Source organism: Mirounga leonina, unplaced genomic scaffold, assembly GCF_011800145.1.
Source record: "Mirounga leonina isolate KUSES-001 unplaced genomic scaffold, KU_Mleo_1.0 Mir_165, whole genome shotgun sequence".
In the NCBI taxonomy this organism is placed as follows: Eukaryota; Metazoa; Chordata; class Mammalia; order Carnivora; family Phocidae; genus Mirounga; species Mirounga leonina.
Genome location: NW_023270415.1, coordinates 48,138,471 through 48,152,820, shown reverse-complemented (window position 1 = coordinate 48,152,820; position 14,350 = coordinate 48,138,471). Strand labels below are relative to the sequence as shown.

At 37.4% G+C, this 14,350-nt stretch overlaps 1 protein-coding gene and 2 long non-coding RNA genes across 8 annotated transcripts in view; 1 reads left to right on the top strand and 2 right to left on the bottom strand.

The window, feature by feature from the left end:
• The window catches only part of UBR5 (ubiquitin protein ligase E3 component n-recognin 5), a 137,248-nt gene that overhangs the window by 109,042 nt on the left and 13,856 nt on the right, over positions 1-14,350 (top strand). For 2 of the 6 annotated variants that reach the window (XM_035011666.1, XM_035011669.1), the window contains exons 41-50: positions 2,678-2,908; positions 3,371-3,444; positions 4,661-4,833; positions 4,931-5,044; positions 6,022-6,242; positions 7,545-7,665; positions 7,756-7,860; positions 10,876-11,119; positions 12,794-12,905; positions 13,484-13,628. In XM_035011666.1, coding sequence (XP_034867557.1) covers positions 2,678-2,908; positions 3,371-3,444; positions 4,661-4,833; positions 4,931-5,044; positions 6,022-6,242; positions 7,545-7,665; positions 7,756-7,860; positions 10,876-11,119; positions 12,794-12,905; positions 13,484-13,628 — 1,540 coding nt within the window. The remainder of the gene's footprint in view (positions 1-2,677; positions 2,909-3,370; positions 3,445-4,660; positions 4,834-4,930; positions 5,045-6,021; positions 6,243-7,544; positions 7,666-7,755; positions 7,861-10,875; positions 11,120-12,793; positions 12,906-13,483; positions 13,629-14,350) is intronic. The other 4 variants (XM_035011670.1, XM_035011667.1, XR_004680523.1 and 1 more) reach the window with 3 other exon arrangements.
• Positions 141-1,593, bottom strand: LOC118015089. Its single transcript, XR_004680525.1, has 2 exons — positions 556-1,593; positions 141-518 (listed from the first exon to the last, which is right to left on the bottom strand). It is a non-coding gene; the product is annotated as an uncharacterized LOC118015089 (long non-coding RNA).
• LOC118015090 overlaps positions 3,802-14,350 on the bottom strand; it is a 69,658-nt gene continuing 59,109 nt past the window's right edge. The window contains exon 3 of the long non-coding RNA XR_004680526.1: positions 3,802-4,325. This is a non-coding gene — a long non-coding RNA (uncharacterized LOC118015090). The remainder of the gene's footprint in view (positions 4,326-14,350) is intronic.

Genomic DNA, 14,350 nt, shown 5'->3' with positions numbered 1-14,350 from the left:
TGAACATGAATGCACGTTGTACTTGGGGAGAGGAGAGTGTGTGCAGTTACCGAAGCTGCTCTTTGATTCCCTCAAATCAAATTTCGTTTTCTACATCTCCCAGTCTGTTGAATCGTACTTAAAGTATATTTCTTTACGTGTTTTTTTTTTTTTTTTTTTAAGATTTTACTTATTTTAGATAGTGTGAGCACATGCGAGAGAGTGAGTGGGGCGCAGAGGGAGAGAATCTTCAAGCAGACTCCCTGTTGAGCACGGAGTCTGACACAGGGCTCGATCTCATGACCCAGAGATCATGACCTGAGCCAAAAATCACGAGTCAGACGTTTAGCTGACTGAGCCACCCAGGCGCCCCTGTATTTGTTTTCTTTCTGTTCAGTTATAAAATGACCTTTTTGAGGACTAGGAATTAGCCCCAAATTGTACACTAGAGCAGTGAGGCAGTGCCACACAGTGAAAGTGCCCCATACCTGAAGTCACAGTCCTAGGATCTGGTTCTAGTTTGGGCTCAGTGAAACAACCTTGGATCTGGTTCTAGTTTGGGCTCAGTGAAACAACCTTGCTACTTTGGGAGGAAGACAAGGGGCTTGGAAGACTGCTTAGGAACCTTAACAAGATGATGGTTGGAGTCCACCATTGAAAAGTAATAGTTATGTAAGGAGGGTAAGTGAAGGCCAGGAAGGTAGAGAGAGAGAAGCACTGAAATCATATAAACAGAATTGAGGGCTTTGTTGAAGGATGGAGCAGGAGGAGGCAGAATTTACACCTAGACTTTGATTTTGAATAAACTAATAGGAAACTTAAGAGAAAAATCTAGAGCAGTATAGAATGGACATACGTGCTTTTGAAAATACTGAGAACTGGGAGAGGATTTGGTGGAAATGTCTAGAATACAAAATTGAATGCTTGGCAGAGAGATCTGGACTTGGGAGGCCTCTGCCTGCTTGTCCTGGGAAGCCTGCTCTACAAAAAGACACATTGTCTTTGTTAGGCTTAGTCACTCCCTGCTGAAGTACAGCATTCTGATGATAGATCTAGATTGGTTACAGGGTTCTCCCCGTATCTCACTGTAGCTCTCACTCTAATAGAATAGCCTTACTGAGATATAATTCACATACTGTACAATTCACCCATATTAAGTGTACAGTTCCATACTTTTGAGTATATTCAGAGCTATGCAACCATCATCACAATTAATTTTGGAATATTTTTATCATTCCATGAGAATATCTGTTAGTCACGTTCCATTTTCCTCTACCTTCCCACCCTAAGCACCCACTGATCTACACCCTTTCTCTGTAGTTTTGCCTATTCTGGACATTACATACAGATGGAACCATACAATATGTGGTATTCTGTGCCTGGCTTCTTTTACCTAGCATAATTTTTCTAAGGTTCATCCAGGTTTAGCATTATCAATCAATACATTACTTCCTAGTAATACTTCTTTGTATGGATGTGCCACATTTTTTTTTTATCCATTCATAAGTTGGGTTTTTCAACCTTTTTGGCTCTTGCGAATAATGCAGCTGTTAATATTTGTGTACAGGTTTTTGTATAGACGTGGGTAAATACCTAACTGTGGAATTGCTAGATCATATGGTAATTCTCTCTCTTAACCTTTTGAGGAACTGCCAGACTTTTCCAGAGTGGCTGCACTATTTTACATTCCCAGTAGCAGTGGATGAGGCTTCTAATTTCTCTACGTCCTTGCTAACTCTTGTTATTAACTTTTTTATTGTAGCCATCCTAGTGGATGTGAAGTGGTATCTCATTGTGGTTTCGATTTGCGTTCCCCTAATGGCTAAATGATGAGAGCATTGTGTCATGGGCTTATTGGTCATTTGTGTATCTTTGGGGAAATGTCTGTTTGCCCATTTTTTAACTGTCTTGTCTTTTTGTTACTGAGCTGTATGAGTTACTTACATTTTCTGAATATAAGTTCCTTAATCAGATACAAGACTTGCAGAAATTTTGTCCCATCCTGTGTGTGTTTTCTTTTCTTTCTTTTTTTTTTTTTTTGATGGTGTCCTTTGAAGGACATAAGTTTTTAATTTGATAAAGTCTAATGCTGTGTGTGTTTTCTTGTTGCTTGTGTTTTGGTGTCATGTTAGGCAGTAGTTCTCAGCGTGTGATTCCCCAGAATAGCAGCGACAGCATCACCTAGGAACTTGTTAGAAATAGAAAATTGGGGGCCCTACCCCAGACCTACTAAAACTTAGGGAGATGGGGCCACAGTCTGTCTCAACAAGGCCTCCAGGAGATTTTGCTAAGACACTGAAGTTTGAGAACCATTGTCTTGAGGGAAGAAGTTCCTTTTCCCATTCCAAAGGACCCTGGAAATCCTTTCCCAAATAAAAAGCACAGGATAGCGGGGTGCCTGAGTGGCTCAGTCAGCTAAGTGCTCTTAATTTTGGTTCACGTCATGATCTCTGGGTCATGAGAGTCCCGCATTGGGCTCTGAGCTCAGCAGGGGGTCTGCTTGGATTCTCTCTCTCCCTCTGCTCACCAGCCCCCACCCCCCAAATAAATAAATCTTAAAAAGTACAGGACCACACAGGGTTAATGAGTTTTGACTTATGGATACTCTCAGTTCCTAATTTTGCATATTTATGATAGTGCTAAGTTTCATATTTGTATCCTTTTAAAAAAGCATTTTCATTTCTTTTTCTTCCTACAGACGTGCCACATTGCTTAGCGCCCGTCAAGGAATGATGTCTGCCCGAGGGGACTTCCTAAATTACGCTCTGTCTTTAATGCGGTCTCATAATGATGAGCATTCTGATGTTCTTCCAGTTTTGGATGTTTGCTCACTGAAGCATGTGGCGTATGTTTTTCAAGCCCTTATATATTGGATTAAAGCAATGAATCAGCAGACAACGTTGGATACACCTCAACTGGAACGCAAAAGGTATCCATACTTGCCATGAGGTTGGTTTAGGAAATACTTAATTGCTCAGTATGGTCTCTATTAGTATATTGTCCGATTTTTGGAGCGAGGAGAAGAGCGTTGCAAAAGAGAAATAGTACAGGAACATTTCATGTGGGAAAGAGGGCTTGAGTCTCCATAGCTACTAACTGAAAACAGGAAACCTGAGAATCCAATTAAGTTTGATGTTTGATGTAGTTTGTCATGTTTTCTATTAGAGTTTGTGTAAGTACTCACTATTTCTTAATATGATTATCCTTTTGCTTCTTTCGAGCCTGTTTTGTAATTGTAGTACATTTGGCCTGGTCACTCTACCATTCCCAGAGTCTAAAACTTGATCACAATGTTTGCAATTGCCTAGATACTTAATTGACTTTTTCACTTACAGTTCCCATCACCTTTGTTCCATACTTCATGTAAAATGACTCACTTGTCTTTTTAAAGGACACGAGAACTCTTGGAACTGGGTATTGATAATGAAGATTCAGAACATGAAAATGATGATGACACCAATCAAAGTTAGTGTACAGAAAATCTGCTAATCTACTTCAAGAAATGGCTGCCTCAGTATTTCCCCTTCAAGCTTTTTAACTTCATTATTTTCTGTCTGGGTGGGAATTTCTCTTTTCTTCTCTATGTCCCATTTCTTGCATTTTCTGTCCATTTTTCCTTATATATCCTTGAGTTATTTGCTTCATAAATAAGGATGAATTAAAGAAATGTTATAAACTTTTTAACAGTCGGTATTTTTTCTCTTTTATCTTTGTATCCTTTGGTTTTAGTTTTATGTTTACCTTTATTTTTAAGTGTGTAAGTACAACATCTTTAAAAAGTCTTAGCAGAACCTTTATTAATGCTAATGCAAAATTGGTTTAGTCAAGAAAATGAGAAATACCAATTATAACTCCCAAATATCAAAACTCTTAAGAGTTAATGCAATAAAAAGAAAATATTCCAAACTCAAGAAATTTTGGGATCTTCTGCAGTCTCTACTTTGTAGTTTTTAGCTATTATTTCAAGTGGAATTTAAATTTTTTTTTAAAGTGGGGCCAAATAGCCTGTCCTCTTGCCTATTTCTTATGAACAGCTAGTACTTTTATTCAGCCCAGGGAAAGACAACTGACCTAATTGCTGCTGTTTGAAAACCCAGCCTTAGTCACTATTTTCACAGCTTACTGTACACTGCCCGAAATTTTATTCCATTAAGGGGAGATGGTGTTCTTGTGCTTACTGTTGAGATGAATGAGATGTCCAGACATTTTTGTCTTGTAGAGAAAGCAGCACTTAAAAGTAAGCAAATGCTCAGATCTCAGCTCCTGACCATCTCCTCCTTATAGAGTCATCAGTGAGCCATGTCCTGAATATGCTTAGGAAGCCAGCTGTATTCAGGTCTGAATCCCTAAAGAGAGAAAGAGAAAGATATGGGAAATGTTTTGTCCAATACAAAAATGGAACAGTATTTGTTACTGCTAATACTTTTTTTTCCAAGCTTTTCTTGTTGTGTTAAAATACACATAATAGAATTTACCACTGTAACCATTTTAAATTGCTAATATTTTGAATTATCACCTAAAATGGTATCAAAATTTTGGACAATAAACTTGTTTTTGGGTGACATTAAAATTTCATAAAGAGGTTATAGGAATTTTGGATTGAGCAGATTAAGATTCTTTTACCCTTCCCCAGTAACTAATATTTTCTAAAAAACAAACAACTTTATCTCTTTATGTTTAGGTGCTACTTTGAATGATAAGGATGATGACTCTCTTCCTGCAGAAACTGGTCAAAACCATCCATTTTTCCGACGCTCAGACTCCATGACGTTCCTTGGATGTATACCCCCAAATCCATTTGAAGTGCCTCTGGCTGAAGCCATCCCCTTGGCTGATCAGCCACATCTGTTGCAGGTGATTTAGATAAACTAGTTTACAAGGTTTCTTTTTAAGTGACTTCATTTTTTTTTAAGTGTTCAGTGTAACTAGAATATTTCTGTTAAAATTCCAGCCAAACGCTAGAAAGGAGGATCTTTTTGGCCGTCCAAGTCAGGGTCTTTATTCTTCATCTGCCAGTAGTGGGAAATGCCTAATGGAGGTTACAGTGGATAGAAATTGCCTTGAGGTAAGATAGTAAAAATCTTCACAATATAATATCTGTGAATGAGAACTTGTCCCAGTATCTAGAGTTTTAGAAATGCATTAATCCAGAATATTGTATTGCCTCAAATAATGGAAGTATCAGAAATTCCTGCCTTGTGACATAATTCCATATAATTTCATAATTCCATCAGTGTCAACTAACCTGCTTTGAGACAAACTTGTTTTATGTCAGGTGACTTCATCTATGAAATGAGAGTTTCATTATGTGTTTTGCCTATTTCACAGAGTTGAATGTTGTAATGTTTCTGGAAATTAAATCTTTATATGTGTAATGCATATATACCTATCTTATATATATGAGCATATATAGTATTGGCTTAACTTTTTTTTTTGACTGTAGAATGTGAATAATAAGGTAGAATTATCCAACAAGTCATTATTAATATTATCTACTAGGCACAGTCTCAATCTTTATAAGCACGTTGAGTGGAAAGCATTTTTTGTCCTGATTTTATGGGTAAAAAGTTGAGGCTTGCAGAGATTACATAAATTTCTTGTGGGAATGTCTGTTTGTTATACAACTAGTTAAGTAGTAGATCTAGAATTTAGATAAAAGTCTGATGTGAGAGCCTAAAATTATATAGTCCGTACTGTTCCTCCAATGAAAACGTAATAAACACGTTTAAGAGCAGAATTTGCTTTATTATCTAAGTGATAAAAAAGAATGCAATCTTTGAAATATTGAGAATAACATAGGACATTATAGTAGCCACAGATATTATAAAGAATCCTTTAAAAGTTCTCTGAGGCTGCTGTGGTAAATGCACATTGGTGCAGTTTCATTGGTAGTCAGCAAGGGAAACAGGCTGCATCTTTGTAGTTGAAGTGCTAGAAAGGAATTACAAAACTTCCGTGATTTCTGTGGAATATTAGGAAGTTGAAAAGGAAATCTAGTCAGTTTTTTTTTAATGTATAACTTTTATGTGTAAAAATTCATAGGTTCTCCCAACTAAAATGTCTTATGCTGCCAATTTAAAAAATGTAATGAACATGCAAAATCGACAAAAAAAGGAAGGGGAAGAACAGAATGTGGTGCCAGAAGAAGCTGAAAGTTCAAAACCAGGACCATCTGCTCATGATCTTGCTGCACAGTTGAAAAGCAGTTTACTAGCAGAAATAGGACTGACTGAAAGTGAAGGGCCACCTCTTACATCTTTCAGGTATTTGCTAAGTGGAGATAGTTTTTCTGTTGCATTACTTTATGGGTTTTATAATTCTAAGAATTTTTATTTAGGAGTTTTATTATTTTATTTCATATGTATGTAAATAATAGAATTAAATGTTTGAGTTTTCTGGATTTTGGGGTGACTATATAGTCATTGATTGGCTTTCTGATTTTTCTCCTTACTTTATTGAGGAAATTCTAGGCCTCTGTTTTTTAATGTTCAGTACTGAGTTAAGTTTGTCCATGTCAGGTTGCCAATTATAGACGTGTTACCAGCAGCTCAGCAAAGGAAAACATGTGAATAACTAGAAAGAGCTTTCTAGACTTGTGACTCTCACACTTGCTTGGGCTCCTTTGGCAGGTTCACAGTTGATTATTATAAGAAAGAGGTAGGTTCTTTGCTTTCCCAGTAAAAATTTGCTAGGGTACACTGTGGCTCAGTATGGCTAATCATCAAATGATTTGTTGAGTACAAATGGTTTACAGAATGTCAGACAATTATTTTTGCTTAGGAAACTACATTTTATATACATAGTCCAACGACCATAAAAGGCAAGGAAGAATTGTGGACTGGGGGGGCCCAAGCTTTTCAGAGACAATATGGCTTGAGCTGAGATGGTTAGAATGTGTAGAAGCAAACATTGAAGGAGAGAAGAATTGGAGGTAGAGAGACAAGTTAGAAAGCTGTTAACTAGTCCAGGCTAGTGGTAAAAAGGGGCTGAAGTAGAATATTGCCTTTGGGTATGGATAGGAAATTATGGAAAGAGAGAAACTCATGAAGGACTTAATCACTCTGGAGGAACAGGGGAAAGAGACATTAAAATTTGTTTCAGGTTTGTGCAATAGGGAAATAGATGGTACTACTGAAAGAAAGCAAGAGGCAGCGTCATTGAAGTGAAGAAGCCGTATTCAGTTTTCCTATGTTGAATTGGACTTGTGTGTCACTGACGTGGATATATTTAACACAGTGGAAATTCTGGTCTGTTGTGAAAATTTGAACTGGAGAGGGATCTAGGAGTCACCCAAATGGAGAGGGATGATGGACTTTAAGGAGAAGAGGTAAAAATGAAGATGAAGGTAGGCAGCGAGGAGATGTATCCTTATATAAAGGACAGAAGGAATGATGGAATAAAAATGAGAAGTTCTATGAGGAATGAGTAGTTCTAGAAAAATTCTGTTAGAGAGGATGTGGTTTGAAGTACTTCAGAACCAAGAAAATTACTGTCATTGACCAAAAATCAGGGAATTTTTATAGTTGGCGAAATTACTTCCCACTCTCCCCTTAAATCTCTTGCAGGCCACAGTGTAGCTTCATGGGAATGGTTATTTCCCACGATATGCTGTTAGGACGTTGGCGCCTTTCTTTGGAACTATTTGGCAGGGTGTTCATGGAAGATGTTGGAGCAGAACCTGGATCAGTATGTATTTTGAGCACTTTTAATTCTGTTCTGCCTGATAAGAACTTATGTCAGAGAATAATTCTGTCGTGGATTTTTTTTTTTTTAAAGATCCTAACTGAATTGGGTGGTTTTGAGGTAAAAGAATCAAAATTCCGTAGAGAAATGGAAAAACTGAGGAACCAGCAGTCAAGAGATTTATCACTAGAGGTAAAGGTATTTAGATTTTCTTATACTATACATATAGTGTGCCATTTATATTAAGTTTAAAAACAAAAAATAGGGGCGCCTGGGTGGCTCAGTTGGTTAAGCGACTGCTTTCGGCTCGGGTCATGATCCCGGAGTCCCAGGATCGAGTCCCACATCGGGCTCCCTGCTCGGCGGGGAGTCTGCTTCTCCCTCTAACCCTACCCCCTCTTGCGCTCTCTCTCACTCTCTCTCTCTCTAATAAATAAATTTAAAAAATCTTTAAAAAAACAAAAAATACCAGTCTTGTTAAGGGATGTTTTGAGTTAACTAAAACTTTTATAATTAGAGTAGTGGTTATCTCTGGCAATAGGTTTCCTAACATCTTCTCATGATCAGTGAATATTTTCAGTTTTGTTTTTTTTTTAACATTTTTGATGTCCTTTATTCCATTAGGGTTATTATATTCCATTGATGCTCAGATCGTCTCTTTGGCTAGTGGGAGTCCTGAGTCCTCTTTGGCTCCTCGGTCCTTTTGACAGGACTCCCAACAATCTTTGATAACTTCTTTACTTTTTGGTATGTCTCATCTTGTATATTTCCTGTCACAGACCTTAAATCAACGATTTCTTCAAGAAGCCTTGGTTCCTTTTAGAAAAGTATTTCAAGATTATAATCTGGGCTATAGGGTTGCTCCCTGCCTACTAGGTTGGTCATGGTTTCTAGGTCTTTTCAATGGATAGAACTAGGAAATTTTCCTTTAAAAAAAAAAAAGAGAAATTACATTGTAAGTGCATACTTGATATTTCCAATTCAAATTCGAGATTTAGGATCACATAATTGTTTTATTTCCACCTCTTAGTCTTTATCTCCTTTCTTCCAAACCAAAAATCCAACTTCCCAACACCACTAAGAAAATTACTCCTTTGCTTTTATCTTACAGCATATACATGGCAGTTTTAGAGTTACAACATCCACACGACCACCCAAAACAATGATCGAAAATAGCTTAAGATTTACTTGCAGTTTTTTGCCCTTAGAACTTATCCAATTAGAGATATAGTCAGATTGCTTCAAGTCACTTGAAATAATTTTTCTTTGTGTGGTTTTGCTACTAATGTAAAATATCTATAATAGTGCAAGGCCAACTCTACAGAAGAAGTTATATTTAGGGAAGTCTAGTTTCTATTTCTGTCTCTTTTACCATGCCCCCACTTCTCCCCTTCAGGTTTTTTTTTTTTTTTAAATTGTCTTCCCTCCTTTAAAAAAAAAAGTAATCGTGCATGTGTGTATATGTATTCATTAGCCATCTCTCTCCCCTACTCCTGACCCCGAGTGTGCTATGCATTTTACTCCATCTTGCTTTTCCTAGTTAACAGTATATCCTAGAGGTAAAGCCATTGCTGCATAGAGCAGGGTTCTGCCTTCCTTTTACAGCTGTTTTGTCTTAGTACTGCATTTTATGGTTGTATCACAGTTTTGTTTTTGTGTGGGGTTTTTTTTGTTGTTGTTGTTAAACATTTATTTGAGAGAGAGAGAGACAGAGATAGTGACAGAGAGCACAGGTGGGGAGGAGAGGGAGAAGCAGGCTCCCCGCTGAGCAGGGCACCCGACGCAGTGCTTGATCCTAGGACCCTGGGATCATGACCTGAGCCGAATGCACACTTGACTGACTGAGCCACCGAGGCGCCCCACCAATCTCCTGTTGATAGATATTTGGGTTTATTTCTAATCTTTTGCTGTTACAAATAGTGGTGTGTGTTTTTTTGGGCTAATGTGTGTATCTTTGAGATAGATTCTTAGACATAGAACCTAGACATGGGTCAAAGAGCATATGCATACGTAATTTTGGCAAATACTTCTGCATGATGATTATGTATTTTTGCACTTGCAACATTAATCTGAGATGCCTCTATAGTCCTGCCAGCAGTTTGTCAAATGTTTAGATTTTTGCCAATGTGATAGGTAAGAAATGGCATCTTGTGTAGTTTTAATTTGCATTTCTCTTATTATGAGCAAAGTTAAACATCGTTTCATATATTTAAGTATTTTACTTTTTTCTGTGAACCGTTTGATATATATATCTTGCCCATTTTTTTCTATTAAGCTTTTTCCCCAATTTTTTAGATTTTTTAGAAGCACATTATCTTACAGCACTATGTATACTATTCATAAATATATATCTTTGTAACAGAACACACTCACCATTTTCCCAGCTTATCATTTTTCTTTTACTTTGCTTGTGGTTTTCTGTCACCAAAGGAATATCCTGTGTTTTCTAGTATTTGCTAGCAGTTTTTTTGGTTTGTGTTTGTTTGGTTTTAAAACACCCTTGATTTACTTGGAATTACCCTGGTATATTCCAAAATTGAACAAATTGCTGTTTTCCAATAGGCTTATTAAGAAAATATTAGATTGGGCGCCTGGGTGGCTCAGTTAGTTAAGCGACTGCCTTTGGCTCAGGTCGTGATCCTGGAGTCCCTGGATCGAGTCCCGCGTTGGGCTCCCTGCTCAGCGGGGAGTCTGCTTCTCCCTCTGACCCTCCCCTGTCTCATGTGCTCTCTCTCATTCTCTCTCTCTCAAATAAATAAAATCTTTAAAAAAAAAAGAGAGAAGAAAATATTAGATTGAGTTAAATTCCATTATCCTGATTTAAGCAAGACATTTTTATATGCTTTAGAATGTTTTTTATTTGGGGCCGGGAGTGGTAACTGGGTGGCTCAGTCGATGAAGCGTCCAAATCTTGATTTTGGCTCAGGTCATGATCTTAGGGTCGTGATATTGAGCCCAGTGCAGAGCCTGCTTGAAATTTTTCTCTCTCCCTCTCCCTCTGTGCCCACCCACACCTCCATGCTCACTTTCTGTCTCTCTCTCTCTGAAAAAAAAAAAAAGTTTTTAATTTGGAATATATAAGCTCCCAGGAACCCAGATTACTTTGTAGTTAAACTCCTGAGAAACTAATATTACAGTTTCATATTTTATATAGAAAAATTTCAAAGTGGTTTCTAACACTGAACTTTACTACTTTTTGGTGCATTTTAATAGGTGGATCGGGATCGAGATCTTCTTATTCAGCAGACCATGAGGCAGCTTAACAATCACTTTGGTCGAAGATGTGCTACTACGCCAATGGCTGTACACAGAGTGAAAGTCACATTTAAGGACGAGCCAGGAGAGGGCAGTGGCGTCGCACGGAGTTTTTATACAGCCATTGCACAGGCATTTTTGTCAAATGAAAAACTGCCAAATTTAGATTGTATCCAAAATGCCAACAAAGGCACTCATACAAGTAAGTACTCTCCAGATAACAAGCATCATAAAAATCATGTGGATGGATGAAATTGGTAAAGGGGATTAAGAGGAGAAAAATTCTTGTTTCAATTCTTGTTTCATCAAAACGTTGTAATTACAGTTACAAGTATTTATAGTGGGAGGACTTTAGTGTACATTCACATTTTTATAGTTTTATTCTAGGTTAATGATTTGATCTTGTTTAAACTACTCTAATCAGCAGTTTAGCACTTGGCTCTTTTACTGACCCATTTATTTTCATAAATGTGACTGTAGTAGTGAGTTTCTCATCTCAGTTGTTACATGTTTGGGGAGTGGGAAGTTTTAAGCTCTACGGTAATAGAAAAATTCAGTGAGCACATTACAGTATTTCTACCACCCTTGTATTTAATTAGCACAGATACTTAAGAAAATACTATTCTCTAGAGCAGTGCTATTCAGAGTACAGTTTGCAGAGTTGCTACCGGTCCCCAGTGAGATAAGGAACTTGCAACCAAATATAGATTGGTTGACCGTATTATTAACCTCACTGTATAATTTAGCAAGACTTTGTTTTTTTGGTAATAAGATTTTCTGTTTAACATCCTGGCTCAAGCTCGACCTCCTTGAGGACCAGCACTTAAGGATTAGGATTCTTACCTAATTTTCAAATTAAAAAAAAAAGAAAAATCTGTGAAAATTACAAATGCCGGGGAGCCTGGGTGGCTCAGTTGGTTGGGCGACTGCCTTCGGCTCAGGTCATGGTTCTGGAGTCCCAGGATCGAGTCCCACATCGGGCTCCCTGCTCGGCAGGGAGTCTGCTTCCCCCTCTGACCCCCCCTCCCCCCTCCCCCCTCTCATGCTCTCTCTCTCTCATTCTCTCTCAAAATAAAATCTTAAAAAAAAAAAAATCCAAATGCCTTAAGTAGCTTATAATTGGGGATTCATGTAAAGTGGGGGCAGAAACTGTCATATTGTAGGTGGATAATTCAGGGGGAGGGAATTACTAGGAAAATCCTGTATTTTATCTAGGCTGTAGTGATACTCTATTGGGGTTCTGTAAACTGCCACCATAGAGGCTGAATGAGCTCCAAGAAGGATTGAGGATGAAAAGATGGTGTAGAGTACTCCAGCCTTTCATCATTAGTTTACCATTTGACTTTCTGTAGTCTTAATAATAAAAAGAAATTGGCAAATGTGAATGAGTGAACCTGGGAAGTCATAACATTTCAGAAATAACTTTTCTGCACTCTCTTTAGGAAACCATACTTTGGCTTATTATGCTCAAGGTTTTGAAAATAAGAGCTAATGTCTTAGGTATTCTGTAATGCTTAATGCCCAAAACTAAGAATAAAGAAAATAGATAGGACTCTAATCACATAAGAAATCTTACACATAAGAAATCTTAGCATTATTTGTGGTGAAAATAGCAGCCCCAGTTGCTACGTATTATTTCACAATTGTGACATAATTCATTACTGAGTGAATATCTATTATGCCAGGTACATTCTGTACAATTACCCCAACCTTCAAAACCAGAGGGAGAATGGGAGAAAGGCACTGACACAAATGCTAAGAGAGATAACCTTCACCTGTCATGTTCTTCTATTTGTCTCAAGTCCTCACATCGACTTTCAAAGTTAAAGTAGTTGCATTTACATGTATCTAAAGTGTGTTTCATGTTTTCTTCCAGGTTTAATGCAGAGATTAAGGAACAGAGGAGAGAGGGATCGGGAAAGGGAGAGAGAAAGGGAAATGAGAAGGAGTAGTGGCTTGCGAGCAGGTTCTCGGAGAGATCGAGATAGGTGAGATCCTTTTGTATCTTACTGAATGCCACCTTTTTGAATGAAGCTGAAGGTAGGCCTGTAATGGGAGGGTCTCAATTATGGACTATTTTTTAGAAAAAGTTTTAATATTTGGGTAAATGAATAGTAACTGAACTGTTATTAAAATGTTCTGCTTTTAAAACCCTGGGGCAGTTAAAATTACATAACTTAGTATCATTCTTTCCCAAATTTGTCTTAAAATTTTAATTGTGGAAATTGTATTATATTTAAACCTCTTAATTTTTCTCCTGTTAGGGTGGGTGGCATTTTACTTTGGACTAAAATTTCCAGGAAATGTGGGTGGATTTTTGATTTCTGGTATTTTATGGTCCTGCTCCCTTAGAATCAAATTGAACTATGCATTGCAAATTTATAGATTTTTAAGTAACAACATCTAGAAAATCTTTATTTCCCAACCATCATCTATTAGGCATTCCACTGCCTTTCCCATAACTGGAGCTACCTATATGCTCTGGTTTTTCATCTTCTTTAGCAGTTGTGCTGATGTTTTTTGCAGACAAGGGAAATAAGTTACAATAGCTTTGTTCTTCTTACAGAGACTTTAGAAGACAGCTTTCCATTGATACTAGGCCCTTCAGACCAGCCTCTGAAGGGAATCCTAGTGATGATCCTGATCCTCTGCCAGCACATCGTCAGGCTCTTGGAGAGAGACTTTATCCCCGTGTACAAGCAATGCAGCCAGTATGTATGGTGCACTTAGCTTCCTCTTAACTGACTGTGCCATTTTTGTTTTTGAATTAAAGTTGGCATTGTAAAAATGTTAGCTACTGGCAGGTTATGTGGTTGAGGACTGTAGTAAAAAGGAAGCTTAAGAGGGAAAGCAGCAAAATTTGCTGGAGGGTAGCTTGAGAGGGAGGTTTGTTTTTTCTACCTATGCTAAGTTGTCATTCTACCTAATAAGTTCCTTGTGTGCTAAAGTAATTATCTGTGCATTTAATTTGTACAAATTGTTACTTTTTGAAGCAGACTTTTTAATCTGTTACCAAGTTGTAGCTAAAACATACTGCAAATAATGTACTTTATTGCTGTTAAGTGTTGCCAGAAGATTTTTATCTGTCAAAGGTTTCTTTCATACAGTATGAAACATATAAACTAGTTGTGTTTTTCCTTTATGTATGACTTACATACATGTGTTCTAGCAAGAGAAAATAAAACAAAACCAATTATAGTTCTTTCAGTAAATCTTTAGCCTTAATTATAGGCATCTTTCTTCTCCCTCTTTCGCTTCTTCTCTCCCTTTCTTTTCTTCTACCCTACATGAAAGAAATGTTTTGGCTCTCTGAAGGGGAAAATGGAAACTGAGTATTTGTATGTTTACTCATGGATAGCAAAAATCTTAAAAGGCTTGTCATACAAATTTTAAACTAGCTTTAATAAGACTACCAAAGTTCTCTAAAATGAAG